General features: G+C 44.2%; 1 protein-coding gene across 1 annotated transcript in view; it reads right to left on the reverse strand.

Moving 5' to 3' along the window:
• Nucleotides 1-23398, reverse strand: part of LOC139339950 (titin-like) — a 175050-nt gene that overhangs the window by 45444 nt on the left and 106208 nt on the right. The window contains 39 exon segments of the mRNA XM_070975414.1: nucleotides 38-340; nucleotides 625-1212; nucleotides 1331-1627; nucleotides 1726-1923; nucleotides 2109-2213; nucleotides 2304-2611; nucleotides 2707-2989; nucleotides 3097-3384; nucleotides 3472-3762; nucleotides 3908-4195; nucleotides 5599-5904; nucleotides 6028-6330; nucleotides 6578-6880; nucleotides 7059-7346; nucleotides 7463-7762; nucleotides 7856-8158; nucleotides 8267-8566; nucleotides 8671-8946; nucleotides 9228-9405; nucleotides 9760-9887; nucleotides 10001-10306; nucleotides 10455-10739; nucleotides 10883-11203; nucleotides 11318-14287; nucleotides 14397-14690; nucleotides 15022-15321; nucleotides 15511-15792; nucleotides 16286-16594; nucleotides 16957-17259; nucleotides 17902-18013; nucleotides 18167-18354; nucleotides 18645-18926; nucleotides 19480-19782; nucleotides 20278-20580; nucleotides 20676-20957; nucleotides 21067-21217; nucleotides 21316-21464; nucleotides 21552-21866; nucleotides 22842-23141. Of these exon segments, the coding sequence (XP_070831515.1) occupies nucleotides 38-340; nucleotides 625-1212; nucleotides 1331-1627; nucleotides 1726-1923; nucleotides 2109-2213; nucleotides 2304-2611; nucleotides 2707-2989; nucleotides 3097-3384; nucleotides 3472-3762; nucleotides 3908-4195; nucleotides 5599-5904; nucleotides 6028-6330; nucleotides 6578-6880; nucleotides 7059-7346; nucleotides 7463-7762; nucleotides 7856-8158; nucleotides 8267-8566; nucleotides 8671-8946; nucleotides 9228-9405; nucleotides 9760-9887; nucleotides 10001-10306; nucleotides 10455-10739; nucleotides 10883-11203; nucleotides 11318-14287; nucleotides 14397-14690; nucleotides 15022-15321; nucleotides 15511-15792; nucleotides 16286-16594; nucleotides 16957-17259; nucleotides 17902-18013; nucleotides 18167-18354; nucleotides 18645-18926; nucleotides 19480-19782; nucleotides 20278-20580; nucleotides 20676-20957; nucleotides 21067-21217; nucleotides 21316-21464; nucleotides 21552-21866; nucleotides 22842-23141 (13389 nt within the window).

Below are 23398 nucleotides of genomic sequence, written 5' to 3' on the forward strand. Positions count from 1 at the left end.
TTAACATATGAATAATTGAATGCTCCTTTTTACTTACAGGCAACAACTATTGTTCTGACAGGCATAGATGGCTCACTTGGCTCTCCAAAGCCAGCTCTATTCTCAGCAAGAACACGGAACTCATACTCGATGCCCTCGGTGAGACCAGTGACTTCATAGCTGAGCTCAGAAATTGATTTTTTGGATGCCCTGACCCATCTCATACCCTTTTTCTCCTTCTTTTCAACACAGTAACCTATGATGTCACTTCCTCCATCCTCAGCTGGTCTTCTCCAGGTCACAGTGGCTGAATGTCCATCAACTTTCTCAACCTCTGGTTTAGATGGTGGACCAGGAGGACCTATGTGAATAGACAGAAATAAATTTCAGTTACAATTCAGTTTTGTTCATATGGTGCCAAATCACATCACAAGTTAGCTCATGACCTCTTTGGGCAAGATACAGAGCCCCAAATTGTACCTTATGCTGTGACATTGGTTTTTGAGTGTGTGTCATCATTATTGCTCTCCAACACATTACTGAATACTTACTTGCATTTTCTGTTTTCTTAGAATACCTTTAAAAAAAATACGCACAAATGTAGTATCTAAGATGCATTAAGGAACATAAAGTAATTATACATACCGAATCTGTCAACCATCTTGACTGCCTCTGAGTGAGATGGCTCACTGACACCATATTGGTTAACAGCAGAGACTCTGAAGAAGTACTCATTGCCCTGAATGAGCTTGTTGGCCACATAGTGACAGTTGATGACCTTCTCTTCCAGTACAGTCCAGAGCAAACGGCTGGTCTCTCTTTTCTCCAGGGTGTAATACTTAACAGGAGAGCCTCCATCCTCAGTGGGAGCTGTCCAGATAAGAGTGACCTTTTCAGAGGAGACCCCACTGCATTCAATTGGTCCAGGAGTACCAGGAGCATCCAGAACTGTGACCTTGACAGTTTCCTCCTTTACACCAAAGGGGTTGCTGGCAGTGATGACGTAGTCTCCAGTGTCCTTCCTACTGGCATACTTGATGGACAGAGTAGATGAAGTTGCAGTGGTCTCAATATCAACAAGATCAGAGGGTTTAAAATACTTCCCTCCTTTTGACCAGCATGAGGTTGGCGCAGGTTTGCCTAAAATGCTTGTAGCAGTGATGACAATAGTATCCCCAGCTCGGACGGTCAGACCCTCCTTCACTTGAGTGTCGATAGTAATGGTTGGTGCAGCTGTTGGATAAAATAGGAAAAACTTAATTTATCATGCATTATGCAAGATCACTGCCATCACTGAATGTATACAAAGACGTGAGTGAGACAACATTTTAATGGTGGTTTTATATCTCACCATATTCATCTCTGCAGATAATGGTATCTGTCTGCTCGGAGGGCGGACTGAGAGCACCAGCGGAATTCTTTGCCCTGATTCTGAATTCATATTTGCAGCCCTCTTGCAGGTTGGTTACAGTGAATGCAGGCTCCACAACGTTTACATTGTTGGCCTTCACCCAGATTTTAGAAGGCAGATCACGCTTCTCAACAATATAGCCAGTTAGTCTGTGGCCACCATCGAACTGTGGCTCTGTCCACTGGAGGGTCACGGTGCTTCTGGTGATGCTGATCACATCAGGTTTACCAGGGGCATCTAATAATACAGATATTAAACAAATATAAATCCTTTTTTGCATATTTTACAAAATTTGTATTTTTCATACTTGTTAGTCTCACACTTTTTACACTTACCAATGGGATCCAGGGCCACATGTGGATCGGTGGCAGGGCTTGGTTTGCCGATGCCAGCCAGGTTGATTGCCATTACTCTGAACTCGTACTCCAGACCTTCAGTCAGTCCAGTTACCTTGTGTTCCTTCATTTTTAACGCGGTTGGGCTCGCCCTCTTCCACAACATACTGTTCCTCTCCTTGAACTCAACATGGTAGCCTGAATGTAGTACCAAACAGTGAAAAACAAAATCTGTATTAAGGTCACACACCACATGCACATCATATAGACATCAACTAAAGTGCAGAAGAAAGAAGAGGCAAAGAAAACATGTATGTCTAATAAAATAAGTCAAAATAACAGATGTTTGCAGTAGGTAGGTCAGGTGTCCAAGCTCACTGCACCTGTGATGGGAGATCCTCCAGTCTTTCTGGGGTCAGACCAGGCAAGGTAAGCAGAGTCATGGCGCATGCTCATGATCTGAGGTGGAGGAGGAGCATCGGGAACATCTGTTGGAAAACGGTGATATTGTATAGTGAGAAGAAGTCACTTAACATTTAACATTCAGCCTTAAAAACATATGAATACCAGTCACTTACTGAATGGATGTTTAGCAATGATGGGTTCAGATTTGAGTCCCTCTCCAGCACCATACTTGTTCTCAGCACAGACCCTGAAGGTGTACTCTGTGCCCTCATGGAGGCCAGTTACCCTCATGGTGTTGGTCTCCACAGTGGAGGACACAGTCACCCACATGTTGGTGATTGAGTCCCTCTTTTCCAGGATGTAGTTTGTAATCTCTGAGCCCCCGTCATCCTTAGGAGCACCCCACTTCAGTGTAGCACCATCGGCAGTAACATCTTTGAACTTAATGGGTCCAACAGGGATGCCAGGTTTACCCACCACCCTGAATGGAGACACAGGGATTCAAATCTTGTACCTTTGGTACTCTTTGTATGACATTCTCTGACATTGCATGCCCTGGCACAGTTTGAATCCTACCTTATGAAAATTGTGGACTCTTTGCTTCCAGCGCTGTTCCTGAGGGTGATGGTGTATTTAGAAGCATCACTCCTCTGGCAGTCCCTGATCAAGAGAGTGGTGTTGACTGAAGAAGACTCTGCACACACTCTGCCAGTGTCTGTCAGATCTTCATCTTCTCCCTTCTTCCAGGAGACCTTGGGCGTGGGTTTGCCAATGATCGGGATCTTCAGGCGCACAGTGCTGCCCTCCTTGGCAATGTAGCACATGTTGGGCAGCTCCCTCAAGTCACAGCTAGGATGAACTGCAGAGGAAAGGAATTAATGTTTTAAAACTCTGCTTTGAACACTTCACACACTTTATTAAATATATCTTTGCTGGTAAATTTTAGAAGTATGGACAGTCACTTACTGATCTGGTCCTTGGCAACCACCGTCAGCTCCTTGGCAGAGCTCTCTCCTGAGTCATTCACAGCCTTGACTCTGTAGGTGTACTCTCTGCCCTCCACCAGATCCTTAGCACTGTACTGCATGTTTTTTGACCTCATTAGCTCCTTGTACTTGTCATCACCATTGAGAACCTCCAGCACGTAGCAGATGATGCGACTACCACCATCGGTGAGGGGTTTCTTCCAGCTTAGAGTACAAGAGTCTTTGGTGACTAGCAGGGTCTTGAAGTCCATGACAGGCCCAGGCTCCTCTGGAAAAATAAAAATGAGTGTAATGAGTATGATATTACAACAAAAAACAAAAGAAGGCAAAGCACAAATTCTGTTATCAAACCCACCTGTTGCTCTGACTGAGTCAGCTGTCTCACAACACTCTCCAGCACCGAGCTGGTTAACTGCTGATACACGGAAGCAGTAGGACCTCCCGGCATCCAGATCTGGCACCTTGAATGATGTCTTGGTGCAGTTGTTGGATACGATAGACCAGGCCTTCCTCTCAGTGTCACGCTTCTCCACAATGTAGTGGGTGACTTCATAGCCACCATCAATCAGAGGAGCATCCCAGTAGATAGAAGCACTGTCTTTGGATGTTTCCTTCACCATCAGGTTGACTGGTGGTCCGGGGGTATCTGGTGAGATACAACAACACTTATAACAGCGGCTCTTCAAATATGCATATAAACCCAAAATTTTACATACTCCTGCTGGTCTCAGTCAGTCAGCCTCTAGTGTACAGTCAATGCAAACAAACTGAGATAACAGTCCTTCACTCACCAAGAACCTTGACAATAATGGTGTACATCTTCATGCCAGCCAAGCTGTCCAGGCTCAGAATGTATTTGCCAGCATCATATCTGTTGACTTTCTCCACCATCACCAAAGTGTCAGTGTTGGTGGATTTGATGACAATGCCCTGGCGGTCCTTAATGTTCGTGTTCATCTTTGCCCAAGTGATCTTTGGAGTGGGACGGCCCTTGATGATGGCTTGGAGCCTCATGGTGGCACCTGCCTGCAGCTCCAGACCCTCCTTCAGCTCTGCACTCAGCTCTGCCTCAGGAGCAACTGTATGAATGCAGGCAGAGGATAGCTTTAGCTTTGAGTGAGTTTTATTGTTGTACTACTACAGCTGCAAAGGCCAAATGTTGTACAGAAAAATGTATCAAAATTCTGCTCATTTAGTGTCGTCTTAAAATAAAAAACATTGATAAAAAGCAATGTTTTACTAAGGAATGTACAACATTTCCAAAACAGTTGGCAGATTACACTGTAAAATGTAAACAGAAACAGAACATGATTATTTGCAAAAACACTTCAGTTGAAAATACCACAAAGACAACATATCGAATGTTGAAAATGAGAAATTTCATTGTTTTTTGAAAATTGTGTCCTCATTTAAAATTTGACCTCAACATCACATTTCAAACTGTTGCATCACCTCTTCTTTTGACAAAGACTCTGTAAGCATTTGGGAACTTAGGAGACAACTGTTATAATGCTCCAAACATTTTCAATGGTGACAGTCGGGACTGCAGGCAGCGAGTTTAGCAGCCGGACTGTTTTAGTACAGAGCCATACTGTTGAAATATGTGCAGAATCTGGTTTGGCACTGTCTTTTTGAAGTAAGCAAAGCCTTCCCTGATAAAAGATATCATCTACTTGGCAGCATTTGTCACTTCAAAATGCGTATGTATGGTTCAGCATTAATGGAGCCTTCACAGATGCGCAGGTTAGCCATGCCATGTGCACTAATGCCCCCCCCACACCATCGACGTGGCATTCATGATTTCCAAAAAGAATTAAATTTTGACTCAGACCAGAGGACAATTTTCAACTTCACCTCAGTCCATCTTAAATGAGTTGGACCGGAGAAGGCGGCGGTGTTTCTGGATCTTGTTTAGGTCTTATTTGGTCTGACATGTCAACCTTCTCTCCTGCTGTCCTCCCATGAAAATATTTTCCCCATAAATCTCTTGTATTTGTAACCTTTCTAAACAAGAAAGAGGTTGCTATAATGCTGACAGGAAGCTTGTTGGGCCTGTTTGATGTGTTTGCTAAAATGACCTCCATTAATGCAGGTTGCAGTTTGTCCAGAACATTAGCTGTAACATCTCATGATGAGAACAGCACCTGCCAATAAAACAATAAGATGAAGTACAAGAACAAGATGGATGAACGTGCTAAATGCTAAAAGTTTGTGCAAGTATCTTACCAAATGGGAAGAGTAATGGTGATTTTAGCATTCCCTTGTAAATGTAAAGGGTATGTGGACAATGGTAATGGCGATGGGATGGCTAAGGGAGGAGCATCGCTCCCAATGTTGACAGGTTGTCTATCTATCTAAGCTACACATTTCCAGCTTTGAGTCCCTTTTAAATTACTGAAAAACCCAGGTTATAACTTGTATACTTTGTTATGTCAATGATATTTCCCTCTGCCCACTGTCATCAAATTAAAATCATATTTACCAATGATGTCCTTGGCAACATGCTTGCCAGGTACTTCAACTGGCTCGCCGAAGCCAACTTTGTTGACAGCAGTAATGCGGCACTGGTACTCAGTCTTATCAATGAGGTTCTGGATGACGTAGTTGGTCTCCTGCAGGTTCCTGGGGACGTTGCAGCGGATCCAGTCTCTGGTGTCTGTCCTCTTGCACTCAACCAAGTATCCAATGACAGGGCTTCCACCGTCACTGGCGGGAGTGGCCCAGATGAGACTGATAGTGCTGTGGGTGGTGTCTGTCACACTGGGATTCACAACAGGTCCAGGAGGAGCTGGGGAAAAGCACATTAGCCCAGGTTAGATTATATGCCGAGTCTTTGATTTCCGTGAATAATGGCACATGTATTGTTTCATTAAGAGAGTACTATGCAAAGCTTAGGGGTCATGAGACTCACTGATAGGATTCTTTGCAGTTGTACCAGCAGAGGGTTCACTGGGTTTGCCAAGCCCTGCCACGTTGACGGCACTGACTCTGAACTCATACTCGGCTCCTTCTGAGAGGCCTGTAATGTCCAGGGTCCTCTCTGTCATGGGCTTCCTGTTCACCTTTGTCCAGTTTATCTCCTTGGTCTCTTTCTTTTCCAGCATGTATCCCAGTATAGTGGATTTTCCATCATCTGCAGGCTCCTTCCAGCTCACAGTCATACGATCCTTGGTCACGTTAGTAATCACTGGGGCTTCACAGGGGCCAGGCACAGCTGGAAGTCACACCAGAATTTAGGTTTTAGTTTAGATATAAAAAATTGATTTCAAATAAGCAACCAAATGATGACTCTTTGTGAAAAGATATATTGAGAGAAGGTAAGTAAATAAGCTGCTCTGATATACCTTCTGGTTGTCTTTGGTCAAAGTTTTAGACCCAGCACACTTTGCTACAGTTTTTCACTAACATTGATGTTGTTATGTATATGTATGAATCCAGAGGAAATGCTGGTGATGACTCACTGAATGGGTTCTTGGCGATGACAGGGTTGGTGATGAGTGGGTCTCCAACTCCCCACATGTTCTCAGCACGGATTCTGAACTGGTACTCATGACCTTCGATCAATTTCTCCACGTTCAACTCAAGGACATCGCCCTTGATCTTGGCAGAGACCTGGGCCCAGTTGGCTCTGCTGGTCTCACGCTTGTCCACAATGTAGTTGCTGACAGGGGCGCCACCATCCTTCAGAGGAGGCTCCCAGGACATCTTGATATTCGTGGCGAACACTTCTATGTATTTGGCACTAGCAGGAGGGCCAGGCACATCTGAGGAGACCCAAAATAATGGAATATCAGTCCATTGAGCAAACCATGTTAATTGGGGAAGTTGTGTGCACATCATGCAAAATTTAATGTGAATATAATTTATGGACTGAAAAATTCCCAACTTGTATCTTGCTAGAGTTTTTGACTGACTCCCTAAAGAATTAATGAAAGTACTCACCCAGGACATTGACCTGGACTTCGGCTGACTTGGACCCGCTGGCGTTCTCGGCCAAGATGGTGTAGGTTCCTGTGTGTTCCTTAGTGACTGCTGTCATCTCCAGCTGGATGTGATGCCTCTGCTGGGTGATGACCTGGCCTTCACCTGACTTTAGGCTATCATCATCTCTCTTCCAGGTCACTCTGGGCATAGGCTTACCAAACACCTCAGCCTCCAGAAGGATTGTGGTTCTGGCCTTCACCTTCAAACCCTTCTGCATCCTGGCACTAAGCTCCAGCCTTGGAGGAACTGTTTGTAAAGATGAGATAAAGTAGTGTTATGAATCTCAGTGAGGGATGCTTATTTTGTTTCATTTGTCAATCTCACAAGCTGTTATCTTAAAATGTTAAATGAAAACCTCTCACCATTCTCAGCACAGACCAGGATAGGGTCTGTGGGCTCAGAGGGTTTGCTGATGTTGACAGCTGTTTTGGCAATGACTCTGAACTGGTACTGCAGGTCTCTTTCCAGACCAGTCACTGTATACTCCTCCCTTGGTACGTTCTGGCTGCTGGTGTTGCAGCGTATCCAAATGTCTCCTGGCACTCGCATGGCTTCAACGTAATAGCCAATGATCTTGCTACCACCATCATTCTTGGGACGGGTCCAAACCAGGGTGACAGAGTTCTTAGTCATGTCCAGGACCTCAGGTTTACCTGGAGTGTCTGTGACACAAAAAGACAAATGAGCCAAGGTGAGGAAACAAAATCAGATTAATAAAATAAAGCTTGCTGCATAGGTGTTGCCTGAAAACTTACCAACAGGTGTTCGGGCGGTGATAAAGTCAGTCTTCATGCTTGGTTTGCCCTGGCCAGCACGGTTGATGGCGGACACTCTGAAAGTGTATTCCAGGCCCTCGATCAGGCCGGCGCAGGGGTACTCAGTGGTGCGGACGACAGTGTCATTTGCCTTCACCCACAGCAAGCTATTCCTTTCCTTACGCTCTATATAGTAACCTGTGATGGGACTTCCGCCATCACTCTCAGGCTTATCCCAGGCCACAAACATACAGTCCTTGTTGGTCTTGTTGATGCGGCAGTTAAGGGGCTCACTAGGAACATCTGGTGACAAAACGCAAAATTGATACTGCCTGTAATTATGAAATCTGATAATTTTAGATCCACACTTACATCTAAAACTAATCAAGGAAATATTTATGTTAAACTTACCAAAGGGGAACTTAGCAACCATCCTGTCAGACTGAATGGGGTCTGACACGCCGAAGCGGTTCTCAGCACGGATACGGAACACATACTCCTTCCCGGGAATGAGTTTCCCAAGCCTGCAACTCGTTTTCAGGCTGGAAGAGACAGCCGTCACCCAGTCACCTCTACTGACATCACATTTTTCCACCACGTAGTTGGTGATATTGCTGCCTCCATCCTCCAGCGGTTTGTTCCAGGACAGGGAGCAGGCATCGGAGTCAATGTCGCTGATCTCCACAGGGCCCTCAGGAGGACCCGGGATGTCTAAAACACACAGTCAGATTTTAAACATGAAAAATCTCTATCATCCCACAATCTTCAAAACTATCTTGATGTCCTCTAATTACCTTATTAGGAGTAATACTGACCTCTGATTACAATCTTCAGGGTCTCCACCACCTTTGCAGAGCTGTTCTCGGCCACTAGGCTGTATTCTCCGCTGTCAGTCCTTGACACATCTTTGATGATCAGGACACACAGGTTGCCGGACTGGTGCACAGCCAGACGGCTGGATGGGACCACTGCATCCTCACCACGCATCCACTTGCAGCTTGGCGCGGGTTTTCCAGACACCAGTGCTTCCACTCTGAGTTTGGCACCAGCTCTGGCGCTCACTGTCTCTGGCATGACAATCTTTGGCTCCACTGCAGGTGACAAAAAAGGAATTAGATTGAGGAGATTATCTAGGGAAACTGAGAGCAGCCTTGAGACCAGCAAATTACATTTTCATACAGTGTTACCTCTGGATCTTACTGTACTACATGTTACTGGTTCACCAGTAATTGTTATTTCAAAATAATACAACAAATTACATTCTGATCCTGAGATAACTGAAAAATAGATCATTTAACTGTTGTCCTATCATGGGATAATGGCTAAAAACTACTTCTTAATCATCCCTTACTAATCTGGTGTAATAACTTACACATCTGTTCCTTGATCTCGACTGGCTGCCTGGTCTCGGTGAACAAGCTCATGCCCATGATGTTCTTGGCAGCCACTCTGAACTTGTACCTCTTGCCCTCCTTCAGGCCACTGATGCTGATTGTTAAACCTTTCACTGTAGTGTAGGTATTCCATACTTCCTTTTCAGGTTCTACCTCCTCTTCTTCCTGTACCACTGGAGGTGGTGGAGGTGGTGGAGGAGCTTCCTCTCCCTCTGGAACCTGTGGCAAATTAAGGTTTGTAGATTAATGACTCATACATCTCAAATTAACTCAATAAGAAGCTTGAATTACAATTATATGTAAGAGCATATATGTGTAAAATGGCAGTGAGGCTATGTTTTCTTTTAGCACATCATAATTTTATTTAAAGCATTCTTATAGTGCAATACCGGAGCAAAGTGCATGATTTTCAAAAATTAAATCAACAATTGATTAAAGCAGTCAGAGAAGAGTCAGTTTGATCACATGACAAACCTCCACAGGTGCTGGAGGTTCTGGAGGAGGTTTGACCTCAATGTATTCAATTATGTAACCATCGATCTTGGCACCACCATCCCTTGCAGGCTTCACCCAACCGACTGTGGCGCTGTTCTTAGTTATCTCCAGAACCTCGATTTTCTCACAAGGATCAGGCTTGCCTTAAAAAGGAAAACATACGGGTCTGCTTAAATGTTCCAAATGACTGATGAAAATAAAAGAGACAACTGAGCACAGCTGTAACCACACTGAGTGTCTAAGAAACAATACGTACTGACAGGATCGGAGGCTAGGTAGGAAGTGGGTGACACTCTATGAACTCCAGGACCATACTCATTGATAGCTGTGACTCTGAAGTAGTACTCAGTGCCTGGTATCAGACCGCTGACTTTGAAGGGAATTTTATCCTTCTCAACTTCAGCCTTGACAGTTGCCCAAGTCTTGCGATCAATTTCACGCTTCTCAACGATATAGTGAGTGACCTCACTGCCACCATCATTCTCTGGAGGACTCCAGGACAGCATGGCTGATGTCTGTTTGATGTCGGTAGCTTCCAGATTCATCACAGGTCCCGGAGTGTCTGCCCGAAAAAAACACATTATATTAGGGTGTTTTTTCCCAATTTAACTGAAAAATGGCATTTTGATGAAAGTAAGAACTGATTGTTGGCTGAAACTTAGTTAAAAAGTTACATTTGTATGTAGCGTTATAAAAAACCAAAGACTTACCCAGAACCTTAACATTGACAAACACAGCCTTCTCTCCAGCAGGACTCTGTAGAGTCAGGCAGTATTTGCCAGAGTCATCACGGGTGCTATCAGGGATGACCAGGAAGGTCATGGTGTCAATGATGTCGACTTTTCCCTTCCTGACGACATTGTCAATGCCCATCCTCCTCCAAGTGACTTTAGGAGGTGGTCTACCTCTGATGGTGGCACATAGTCTGATGGGACAGCCAGCTCTCACTGTCAATCCCTGTTTCAGGTTGGCGTCCAAGTCAATCTCTGGTGCCTCTGTTGGAAGGAACAGTGCAGATGTCATCTTGCAATTACATATCTTAATGTTAATCTCTGGTTCCTCCCTCATGTTGTCATGTGGGACTACTCTTAAGCTACCTAGTTATGATAAAAGCAAATAATATTCAATCAAGTCCTACCTAGAATCTCTTTGGGGATCACAGCACCCTCCAGGTCACATGGCAAGCTCATGCCCACCTGGTTCTGAGCTGACACTCTGAATTCATACACAAGCTTCTCATCCAGACTTGAGACTGTGAACTCGCACACAACCAGCTGAGCTGCCACATTGCACCTCTTCCAACCATCATCTCCTTTCTTGGCGCTTCCCTGTGCCCTCATCTCCACAACGTAGCCAATGATTGGAGCGCCACCATCTGATACAGGCTTGGTCCAGGCCAGAGTGACAGAGGATTTGGTGCTGTCTATGACCTTCAAGTTGGTAGGAGATGCAGGAGGCTCTGCAAGGAAACATTGACATGTGTGACAATGAAACCATAGATCCCACCATGAGATACATTTGTTAACTGTTAAAGATGTTAAACACAATGAAAACATTATTACTAGTTACATACCAACTGTGTCCTTGGCAGTGATGGCACGTGAAGGCTTGCTTGGGTTGCCTATGCCAATTTCATTGACAGCCTTTACTCTGTACTGGTAGTCATGGAGAGGCAGGAGTCCAGTGACTGTGAAACGAGTTGCAGGGATTGGATCCTTGTTGACAGGAGACCACCTAATGGCATGCTCTTCCCTCTTCTCCAACAGATAACCTGTGATTGGCTTTCCACCATCTCTCTCTGGCTCTGACCACTGCACGGTCATCTCCTCCTTAGTGATCTTGGTTACCTCTGGTGCCTCAGGAGCGTCAGGTACATTGAACTGGGTGCCTGCAACAATGGCTTCACTCTGCACTGCAGGACCAGGCCCCATCTTATTCTCAGCACGAACTCTAAAGATATATTCATTACCCTCAATAAGGCGTGTGACTTTAGCACTATTGGTAATGACAGCATTGGAATGGACTGACCAAACTCCCCTTTTGGTCTCACATTTCTCAATAATGTAGTTGTAGATATCACAGCCACCATCATCTTCCGGGACTTCCCAGGCCAGATGGCACCTGTCAATGGTGATACCAGACACCTTTAGATCCCTGATGGGTCCGGGTCTGTCCAGGACGTTGACCTTAGCATGAGCAGAGCAGGTTCCTGCGTTGTTGGAGGCAGTAATGATATATTTGCCACTGTCCGTGCGCCTGGCGCCAGTGAGCAGCAGCTTTGAGAAGTCAGAACCAGTTTCAATCTGAAGCCTGGGGCTCTTCTTTATCTCCTCTGTGCTCTCGTCTTTGGTCCATTTGACATCAGGCTGGGGTTTGCCCTTAATTGTTGCTTCTATAGGAATGGAGTCTCCTGCCTTGACCACAAGTGTTCCATCCAGTTTAATTTTGATTTCAGGCTCCACAAGCTGTTCCTTAACCAAGACTTCAGCTGTGGTCACCCAGTTGCTCTCACCTCCTTCATTCTTAGTCTGAACTCTGAACTGGTAGATCTGGTTTTCAATGCACCTGTCAGCCATGAAGTAAGTCTCTTTGATGGCACCCTTGTGAAGCCTCTCCCACTCCTCAGCCTCCTTTGGCTTTTTTTCAACATGATAACCAAGGTTACGGCTACCACCATCATAGTCTGGCTTCTTCCACTTGAGGAAACAGAAGGTCTTGCCAATCTCAGAGATGTGGAAGTCAATGGGTTCACCAGGTTTCTCAATGGGATCAACTGCCAGCACAGGTGTCTTGGTCTCAGTGGGTGGACCAGCGCCAATCTTGTTCTCTGCACTAACACGGAAGAAGTACTCGCAGCCCTCAGTAAGAGGGGCCTTTAGCAGGCGTTTGGTGCAGTCGCTGGAGACCACCGTCCACCCTCTCTGGCTGGGTTGACGGCACTCAATAATGTACTGAGTGATCTCAGTGCCTCCGTTGTCCTCAGGGTTCTCCCAAGACACCATGCAGGAGTTCTTGGTCACATATGCTACTTTCAGATTCTGACAAACTCCTGGTGTGTCCAGGACATTGACAAGAATGGTGGCCTGTGCCTGACCACTACTGTTCTTGGCCACAATGGCATATTTACCATAGTCTGACCTGACTGCATCACTAATGACCAGTTCACACAGAGGGTAGTTGTTGTTAATCTCAGTACGCTTGTCGCGGGACACGGCTCTGGCGTCCTTCGTCCATGTGATCTCTGGATCTGGTCTGCCCTTTACCCTGGTAATCAAACTTATGATCTGACCTGCCCTGACAGTCAGAGAGTCACGGCAGGACACATCAACAACTACCTCAGGGGGCACAAGAATGTCTTTTGCTAAGACAGTTTCAGCAAGCTCCCTGGGTTCACTGTCTCCAACCTTGTTGGTGGCTCTGATGCGAAACCTGTACTCCATTCCTTCAAGGAGGCCTGGCACTCTGTAGGCACACATTTTGATGAGGTCCTTGTTGATTCTGTTCCACTGAGCAGTTCCTGACTTCTGAGCCTCAACCACATAGCCCAGGATGGGACTACCTCCATCTCTTGTAGGCTTGGTCCAGCAGATGTCAGCATAGGACTTACTCCAGTCCTTCAGTTTCGGATTGCTAGGGGGTCCGGGTTTGGTGATGGCGCGAGTGGCCTTGATAGGGTCTGAGGTGGGAGATGGCTCGCTGATACCAGCAACGTTCTCCGCAAACACTCTAAACTCATAGCTGTTACCTTCAAACAGGCCTGAGACTCTGTATCTGAGGTCCAATACAGGAGTTTTATTGACACGGATCCACTTTCCTGTCATTTCTCTGCGTTCGACCACATAGCCACTAATGGGGCTACCTCCATCATAGTCAGGCAGGGTCCATTCCACTGTCACAGCATTCTCTGTGATATCAGAGCACTCTGGTAGCCCTGGTGGTCCGGGAGGGTTGAACATGTGCTTGGCAATAGTGGGAGGACTCTCAAGCCCTGTACTGATGCCAATTTTGTTTTCTGCACGGACACGGACAATGTACTCACGGCCCTTCTCCAACCTTGACACCTTGGCCTTGGTGCTGGTGCCACTGGAGCTAACGACAGACCAGGGCTCCCATGGCTTCTTCACATCCTTCTTTTCTACCACATAGTTGGTGATGGGTGTGCCACCATCATCTTTGGGTGTCCTCCATTGGATCATCATGTAATCAGGGGTGACCTCCAAGATGTTTATAGGTCCAATGGGTGGACCTGGAATATCCAGCACAGTGACATGCAAGGCAACGGTCTTGCTACCTGCAGGATTGGCCACAGTGAGGACGTACTCTCCGGTATCTGCTCTCTGGCACTCAGGGATACTGAGGATAGTGGAGGATCCAGCAGACTCAATGTGATAGCGGCCCTCAGATGTGATCTCCTTGCCATCAGTCATCCATTTGGCGGTGGGAATGGGGATTCCTGTCATCTTGGCTGGAAGGACAATAGTACTGCCAGATTTGACAACAAGACCCTCGATAAGCTTCACATCAACTTCAATAGTCGGTGGCACTGAAAGAGAACAAAACAGCAACAACTTTAGAATGTTTTAGGATCTCTAAATGAGAGCAGGAACAGCATTCGCAAGAAGACACAACTCCGTGAGAATCACGTTTCTTACATGTCTTCTCCTGGCAAGTGACAGGGACACTGGTGTCAGGACGGCTCACGCCAATGGCATTCTGAGCCTTGACCCTGAAGCGGTAGGTCTTGCCCTCCACCAGACCAGTGACGTGGGTGTGGTTGTTGCTGACTGTCTTGAAGGTAACCCAGTCAGTCTGGCCCTCTTCCTGGTGCTCCACGATGAAGCCGGTGATTTCACTTCCGCCAGTGCGATCGGGCCACTCCCATGCCAACCACACCTCTGTTTTGTCTGCGTCAGTGTGGTGTAGGTTCTTGGGTGGGCCAGGAGGATCTGAAAGGTGCCCGTGAAGAACAATTAATTGCTGATCATTCATGGATTTTGTATTTTAGACTTTCAAATTTACTGAACATTTTTTGGAGATGAGATGGAACTCTCACAAGGATCTGGCTTGCACTCCCAGAATTTTTAGCTTTGGTTGGTTTTTTGTTGTGTAAAATTTATTTCATGACAATGTGAAAAGCAAACAATGCACCCATGTTCTATGAAAGCAGATATACAAAGAGAGCAAAGCTTTCAGGATTTGGATGACACAAAAAGATAAAAAAAATCATGGTTATTTTTCAAAGCAAAATTAAACAACATATTTATAACTTTTACTCACAGAGAGGATCAATAGCCTTGATAGGTGTCTTGGTCATCACATAGTCGCTCCTGCCGAACTGGTTCTCAGCAGCCACTCTGAACAGGTACTGGATTCCTTCCATCAGGTACATGGCCATCAGACTCAATTTCTTATTGGCTGCAGAGACAGGTACCCACTGCTCGGCAGCCACGTCCTTCTTCTCCACAACGTAGTGGGAGATGACAGCACCGCCATTGTCCTCGGGACATTTCCAGGTCAGATAGGCAGATTCACTGGTCACCTCGGAGACCACCAGGTCTTTAGGAGGAGAAGGCTTGTCTGGTGGAAACAAGAGTGGATTAGAGTCAAATTTACACACATATATTCTAAATTCAAACATGACATGTCATGGAATGAAAAAAGACATACCTCTGTATAGGAATGTGGACACGCAGTAAATCAATTTTTAGGAATCATTTTGTTCAAGACAAACCAAAACCCAAATTTGTCGGTGGATGTTTCACTTACTCAGGACAAGTACGGCAACGGTTGCTGATTTCTTTCCAGCAGCGTTCTCCACTGTGATAGTGTAGTTGCCAGAGTCTGCGCGGACCGACTTTGGAATGAAGACTTTGCTGCCAGTGGCTGTGACAGCAACAGTAATGTGAGAAGGAATGTCACCATCATTCTTCTTCCAGCTGACAGTGGGTGTCGGTACACCCTTAATGGTGGCGCTCAAGGTGATGTCAGTGCCCAGCATGGCCAGGTGGTCACGTGCCATGTTGGCATCCAGCAGCAACTCTGGCTCCTCTGTGGAGGGAAATGGGAATATGTTTACTGAAGTTAGTACAGCATGTGTAGAAAGTGTAATGCATAACTGGCCAAAACTAACAAACCCAAACACTATTATTGTATACGCGCTAGTGTAATTAATTTTTTTCCCAGGTAAAAAAATCTACGCATTAAAAACAAAGCAATATTAAACAAATGGTTTTAATAGATACTGTGGAAATTCATTTAATTTACAATAACACCGATCATAAACAAATTTGGTGAAATTTTGTTTGCAACCAGACTGCTACTAGCTAGTCCATAAAATTTATTTTTGTGGCTTTACAGACATGGCTAACATATTTGTATATCATCTAGTTAACACAGTATCAACAGAGTTAAAGATGTTTTGGATTTTTTTTTCTCTAATCTGATAATGATGAACTAAACTGAAATATATATTTGTGCAGAAAAATCTGATTCCATATATAATATATAAAAACTAAAGAGGAGCTATAAATGAATCCTTTACCCAGTCTGTCATGGACTTTGATGGTCTGTTTGACGTGGGCAGGGTCAGATTTGCCGGCAGCATTAACGGTGAAGATCCTGAAATTATACTCCTGTCCATCGGTCAGGCCTGTCACCACATAGTGGAGGTTGGGGCACTGCTCTGGGGTCTCATTGGCTGGAATCCACTCCACAGCTCCTGGCTTCTGGTACTCAACAAGGTAGCCGAAAATCCGACCTTTTCCATCATGGCGGGGCAACTTCCACTTCAGGCTGACTGAGTCTTTGGTCTTATCATAGGCCTCAGGGGTGACTGGAGGGCTAGGACACACTGTGAGGAGAAAATATCAGAGTATCAGACTGTTAACTATGTAGAAAAAAATTAAATGTGTCAACATGTCAACGTTGGTAGAAAAGACAGGCAATACTTCTCTCTGAGAGTAATCAAATGTCTTTAGCACTATATATTTTTATATACTATTGTAGTTCTATATATATATATGTATAAATATCTTAACTGAACATATGGACCTCATAACCTCAGCAAGGCTTTGCACAAGGAAATATAAAATGGTAATTTGGAAATACAGTATACAGTAGAATGTAAAATAAAATAAATGTGACCATAGTCTACAATAATAAATACAAAAATAAAGGATAAAAATATTTTCTGCCAGTTCGTGTTGCACTAACCAATGGGGTCTTTTGCAAGGATGGGTTTGGAGGGTACGCTGGGATCTCCAGTTCCCAACTCGTTCTCAGCTGTCACTCTGAACTCGTACTCGCAGCCCTCAACCAGGTCCTGGACTCGGTACTGAGTGGCCGGGTACAGCGGCTCTCTAGTGACTCTGGACCACCTCTTGGCTGTGAGCTCCTTCTTTTCCAGGATGTAGTTGGTGATGGGCTTTCCGCCATCGCGAGGCCGGTTCCACAGCACCAGAACATTGGTGGCATACACCTCTCTGACTGTTGGCATCTCAGGGGCCTCTGGGACTCCTGCAGGGGGCCGCAGAGGTAAAGCTGGGTTATTGGAGCCCTTTTTAGGAACCATATCCAGTGCAGACAGAATAATTATAAAAGTGTAGTCTTTCCACTGCTTTGTCATTTTGAGGAAAAATCTTGATATTTATTTGGGCAATTTTAATTTGATTTTTAAAATAATTTTTAAAATTTCATTTCAATCTAAGTCTATAGCTCAGAGACTTAATGCAAAAGTTTAGATTTTGGTTAATAAATAAACATTATTGATTAAAACTGTGTACCATCCTGACCACCTTTATTGAGTGCTACAATGTCATAATAGCGCATCAAAATATGGTAAAAATAGAAAGTGTTTAAAAAGACATAGATTAAAGACTTTAAAAAAGGACCAAGATTTAAGGTACTGTGCAAAAATAAAAAAGTGTTTATTACTGTATATTACAGTACTATTGTAATAGTATTATTACTGTGTATTAGTGTATTACTTTAAGTCATGACTCTCAGGTTTGGCTACTTTTTGTCCAAGGGAATTTTGGCCCAATGAACATATATAAAATACAACAAAATGAAAATGTATTTAATGAAAATTTAATTTCCTTAAAAGAATGTAGCAGAACTGAAATGTGGAAAAAGTAACTGTGTTTGAGCAGAACATACTGAAGAGATCTTTGGCTCTCATTTCCTCGGACTCCAGAGGGTCACTGATGCCATACATGTTCTCAGCAGAGATCCTCATGATGTACTCCCTGCCCTCCATTAGCTTGGGGATCTGAAAGAAAAACAACAACACATGAACATCTCTGTATTTTACAGAGTTCAAGGCCTTTCTGGGTTACACATTTTGGACTCCTGATGATCCTGATGAGGATTAAAGTAACACAACAGCTGAATGGATTTTGGTCGACAACCCATTGGGACCCACCTTGCATATGGTCTTGGTGGTGGCAGATGTCACTGTGGTCCACATGTCTCTGTTGGTGTCTCTTTTCTCAATGATGTAGTTGGACACATCAACGCCACCACTGTCAAGAGGAGGTTTCCAGGAGATTACCATGTACTCCCTGTGCACCTCCTCAAAGACCACTGGGCCAATAGGAGGAGTTGGACGGTCTGCAGGACAGAAAGGAACAAACTCTCTGCATTATTCAGAAATGACTGAAGTTTTGTAGCTTTGACTTGGGTCAGACTTCAGTCTGTTTCAAGCTACAACCAATTTTTAAATGTACATGGATTGCACATCACTCGTGGTGTCCCACTGGGGTCTATTTTGAGATCCCTTCTATTATTCATTTAAATCAATCATTTAGCTGTTGCATCTTCATGTATATTTCTATTCCTTTTTTGCTGATGATAATAGCTTGTGTCAGCCTCAGTTTTCTTCATGAGTTCCACCTACATACCAACAACCGTGAGGTTGCAGACTCCCTTCCTGGATCCAGTACTGTTTTCCACCACCACCATGTATCTGCCACTGTGCTCGCGCTGTGCCTTCATCAGGCCGAGCGACATGGTGGTCAGTGTGTTCTTGAACATAATGTGTTTGTCAGCCTTCAGCTCCTCATCATCTCGGTACCACGCAATGGATGGAGAAGGTTTGCCGGTGTAACGGCCCTGCAGCAGGCAGCTCTCACCCACACGGATGATTATCTTATCACGGAAGTCCAGCTCGATGGTTGGTGGCTCTGTAAAAACACAAAATGAAGACAAAGTGAAACGAAATGATTCACTGACAAATCTCTGTTGTTTCCCTGATCATTTTTTAAACATACATATATGTTCTTATACATACAGTAGTATAATATAATAATAAGTTTTTATGACTACTATTCTACTAAATCATGATGCTTTGAATGATAATGAATCTGCTTTTGGTATAATATCAAGTTTTGAAACGCCTGTTAAATTATCACGTTATGTTGTATATGGATTGATTTTAAAATGCCTCTAATTATTTATGCAATTTGTGAATATAAATGAATGAAGAATTGATATGATGCATAATAGTTGTGGTGTCTCACAGGAGTCTACTGTAGGTTCCCTGATATTCCTCATCTAAAGCTGTGATTTTGTTGCATCTTTAAGTACCTTTGTCTGACGAACTGATCAGCAATACAAGTACAAGTACATTTTCATAGCTAATTATCCAAAATTGACACTGAAACTACTTGCTGTCAGCCACTCTAAAACTGCTTAAAACTTACAAATCAGATGGTCTTGTTAATTATAAGTCCTCACCCAGTTCATCCTTGCAGGTGATTGGTTTGGTGCAAAATGAAGGTTTGCCAGGTCCAACCTCATTGACAGCGATGACCCTGAACTCATATGTGTCACCCTCCCTCAGGCCATCAAAGGTGTACTTCCTCTCCATTAGCTTCTCTTTTGTCAGTCTGGTGAACTTGTCTTTGCCGATCATACGTGCCTCCAGGATATACATGGTGATCTCTGAACCTCCATCAAACTTGGGCGCCTTCCAGGTGATGCTGATCAAATCCTTGGTGACCTTGGTGACCTCGAGCTCCTCGGGGCGGTCAGGCACACCTGAGGGGAGCACAAATACACAGATGGTTTTTATATCTGAAGGTGGGAAAACGTTCAGTGATTTGTGTTTTTGTCATTTCCTGTTCAGATTTAATTCTGCTGTCTGCAAAATTAAATGTTGGATAATGTCAATTTTTTCATGACCAGCACTATTACAGAAAAAGATTAGGGTCACATTTAAAATTCCAAAATCCTGACTTTACTCTTGGAACTCTGACTTTAGTTAAAATTATGACTCTTCTCAAAAATCTTAAAAAATCTTTTTAAAAAAATCTTAAAAATTGGACATTTAAATTCATCACATCCCAAAGTTTTTTGTTGAGTATAGTTTTGACCTTATTCTCAGTCCTGACTTAAAAAAAATCTGGATTTAATTTCACAATTTCTTCTGAGATGATCACAGAACTTTTTGTTTGTGGCCTCAGAATCCTCTCATCTTTACAGTAATTATGTAACATTTAGAGACCAGTGGTTTCCATGTTTAATTAAACTCACTCATTGGTTCCTTGACGATTAACTCAGCTGCAGTCTCCACAAAGGGTCCAATGCCGATAGCATTCTCGGCAGCCACTCTGAAGAAGTAGGACTTTCCGGTGGTTAGCCCACGAGCCACAGCATTTTGTCTGCTGGCAGTGAATGACAGTGAGGTCCAGGCCTTGCGTTCAGCCTCGCGTTTCTCGATGATGTAGTTACTGATGGGGGAACCACCGTCGTTCTCGGGGAAGAACCAGTTGAGCTTGCAGGACTCACTGCTCAGATTCTCGGCGGTGAAGGGGATGCCAACAGGCCCAGGGACATCTGAGCGAGGACACAACCAGTTTTTAATTAAAAACATTAAAATGTTGAGAAGTTTTATGATGCTGTCTCATTTTGACATGAAAACAATATTTTACCCAGAACTTCCACAGTGACGTTCTTCTTCTTCTCCCCTCCAGCATTCTTAGCAGTCAGCGTGTAGACACCAAGGTGCCTCCTTGCGCAGGGTTTAATGACCAGGGACGAGCTGATGGCTGTCGTCTCCACTTTAGCCTCAGGAGGCAGAGCAGCTCCATCTCTGCTCCAGGTGACCTCCGGGGATGGCTGGCCAGACACGTAGGCGATGATACGGATCACACCGCCGGCATGGACCACCATCCTCTCCTTCACTGAGGCATCCAGGTCGACTTCAGGAGCAACTGGGGGGAAGATACTCAATGTTACAGTCTGCTGTTCCAACCAAACTGGATAAATGCCCCACAGATTTAAATTCGTAAGGTCACATTGTTGAGAGAACCATGGACTCACTGGTTCTGTCGTTGACTTCAAGCACCTCTGGGACTTCTCCTGGCTCACCATTACCAGCAACGTTGAAGGCAATCACCCTGAATTTGTACTGACCACCAGTCTTCAGACCGGTGATCACAAACCGGGTGCCACGGATTTCGGTCTCCTTGGCCTGAAAAACACAGAGTTTCTCAGTTTTGTCTTAAGCAGGGATCTAAACTAGCCTTGAACCATGATGACAGAAAGACATGATGACTGATTTCCTCTCACCTTGACCCAGGCCTCGGTGCCCTCCTCCTTATACTCCACCCAGTAGCCGAGGATCTTGGAGCCTCCATCCTTCAGAGGAGGGATCCATTCAAGGTCCACTGTGGACTTCGTCCAATCAGAAACCTTTGGGGTTGGAGGAGAGGGTGGGGCTACAGGAGGAGACAAACAGGTGGTTACCATCCTGATCTGTGTAGTTATAACAGTCATAACTTGTGTGATTTCAGTGTGTCTCTTACAGATGGGGTCTCTGGCGAAGATGGGGTCTGTGGAAGCACTGGCAAGTCCAGGTCCTGCAGCGTTGATGGCAGAGACTCTGAACAGGTACTGGGAACCCTCAATAAGTCCACTCACCACGAATGATTCGCCCAGGCCCATGGGACGAATGGGATCGCGGGTGACACGTGCCCAGCGTTTACCCGTTGTCTCTTTCCGCTCTAGCCAGTAGCCGGTGATTGGGGTGCCTCCGTCGTCCTCAGGCTCCTCCCAGTTAACGGTCATAGAGTCCATGGTGACGTTGGTAACCGTTGGCTTCTCACACTGACCAGGGACGGCTGCAGTAGGACGGAAAGGATTGAAGGTTAGAGGACTGAAATATTCGTGTTGAATCAATACAACTGTAGTTTACTGTTGGGCTAGTTAGCAGCGTCCAGAACACTGGAGCACAGTATTAAAGAAGTGAGTCAGTAGATCAGTTAGTGTTAGGCGATATATGATGATATATTCATGAGACAACATAGTCATAGAAGTTTCCACACTGTTTACACCTCAGCATCCGTCTCTTTAATACCTCTGGTTATATTTGTTCATAATGACCAATGTTGCTACATTGAATTTTTCCAGTTTTTCATTAGTCAGCAGACCTTCAGATAAAGTATTTATTTAGACTTTTTGATGAAAAAAGCCTAAAAACAAACAAACAAACGTGTAAATGTGTTGGTTGTTTGATCAATCCACCTGCACTGCACTTTGTCCTCGATTACTATTATTACAATTACTTTAAGAGTAGAAGCAGTAATAACAGTACATTAAATTGCCCTATATTTCTTAAATTACAATATAATTTGCTACAATTCTTATTATTGTAGATTGACTGCTGTATCAGAGTATGTTTTTTTAATATACATTGATATAGTATTACTTATATTGTATTTATTATTATTATTATTGTATTCATACTAATGTATACCTGTACTTATACCTCTATACCTATAATCATATTGTAACTTACAGTAAACATTTATTTAACATTTCTAGCTTTTTAATATAATTTCTCTGATTTATTTCACTTTTATTATATTCATTTCTGTTTTTTTGTGAATTGTGTTAAGACATTTTCGCATCATAATTCATCTAAACTTTGTCTTTCTTATCAAAGATCTCAAAGACAAAAAACAAAGATTAAATTAAGCTTGCCATTGAAATGATAACATAATCACTGTGCCGGATCAGTAGACAGACTGAAGTATTTAATTTTATTCTTGTTGTTCTGGTCTGAAAATCAGAATCTTTTTTAAACTTTGACTCACTGTAGAGGTCTCGGGCGACTTCGGGCTCGCTGTCCAGTGGCTCTCCAACTCCGTATTTGTTCTGGGCCATGATCCGGAACACATACTCATGTCCTTCCATCAGGTTCTCCACTGTCCAGATCCGGTCTTTGGGCTCATTGGTGACAGGCACCCAGGTCTTCCTGTTGGCAACACGCCTCCAGATGACGTAGTTTGTGACTTTGGAGCCACCGTCATCCTTCGGCGGCAGCCAGGATAGCGTAATCCTCTGGGCTCCGATTTCCTCGAACTTAATGGGAGCGGAGGGAGGACCAGGCCGGCCTGAAAACAACAACAACAAGTTTATACAACGGAAATCTTTCTGAGAATCAGTGTCGGTCACTGTGATAGATGGTTCAGATAGGTTGTCTTTACAGGGATCTTTACTTCTGATTTATACAGATGAAAGTTACAGGAACAACACATATCAACAGACATTTCTGTAAATGTTCCATCCTGGCTGATTCAATTGCAGGTGTCATAAGAGGTGTTAAGATTCTTTTTCACAATTTTATTCATGTTTTCAGAATTTTGTATTT

This window comes from Chaetodon trifascialis, chromosome 12 (genome assembly GCF_039877785.1).
Source record: "Chaetodon trifascialis isolate fChaTrf1 chromosome 12, fChaTrf1.hap1, whole genome shotgun sequence".
Taxonomy (NCBI): Eukaryota; Metazoa; Chordata; class Actinopteri; order Chaetodontiformes; family Chaetodontidae; genus Chaetodon; species Chaetodon trifascialis.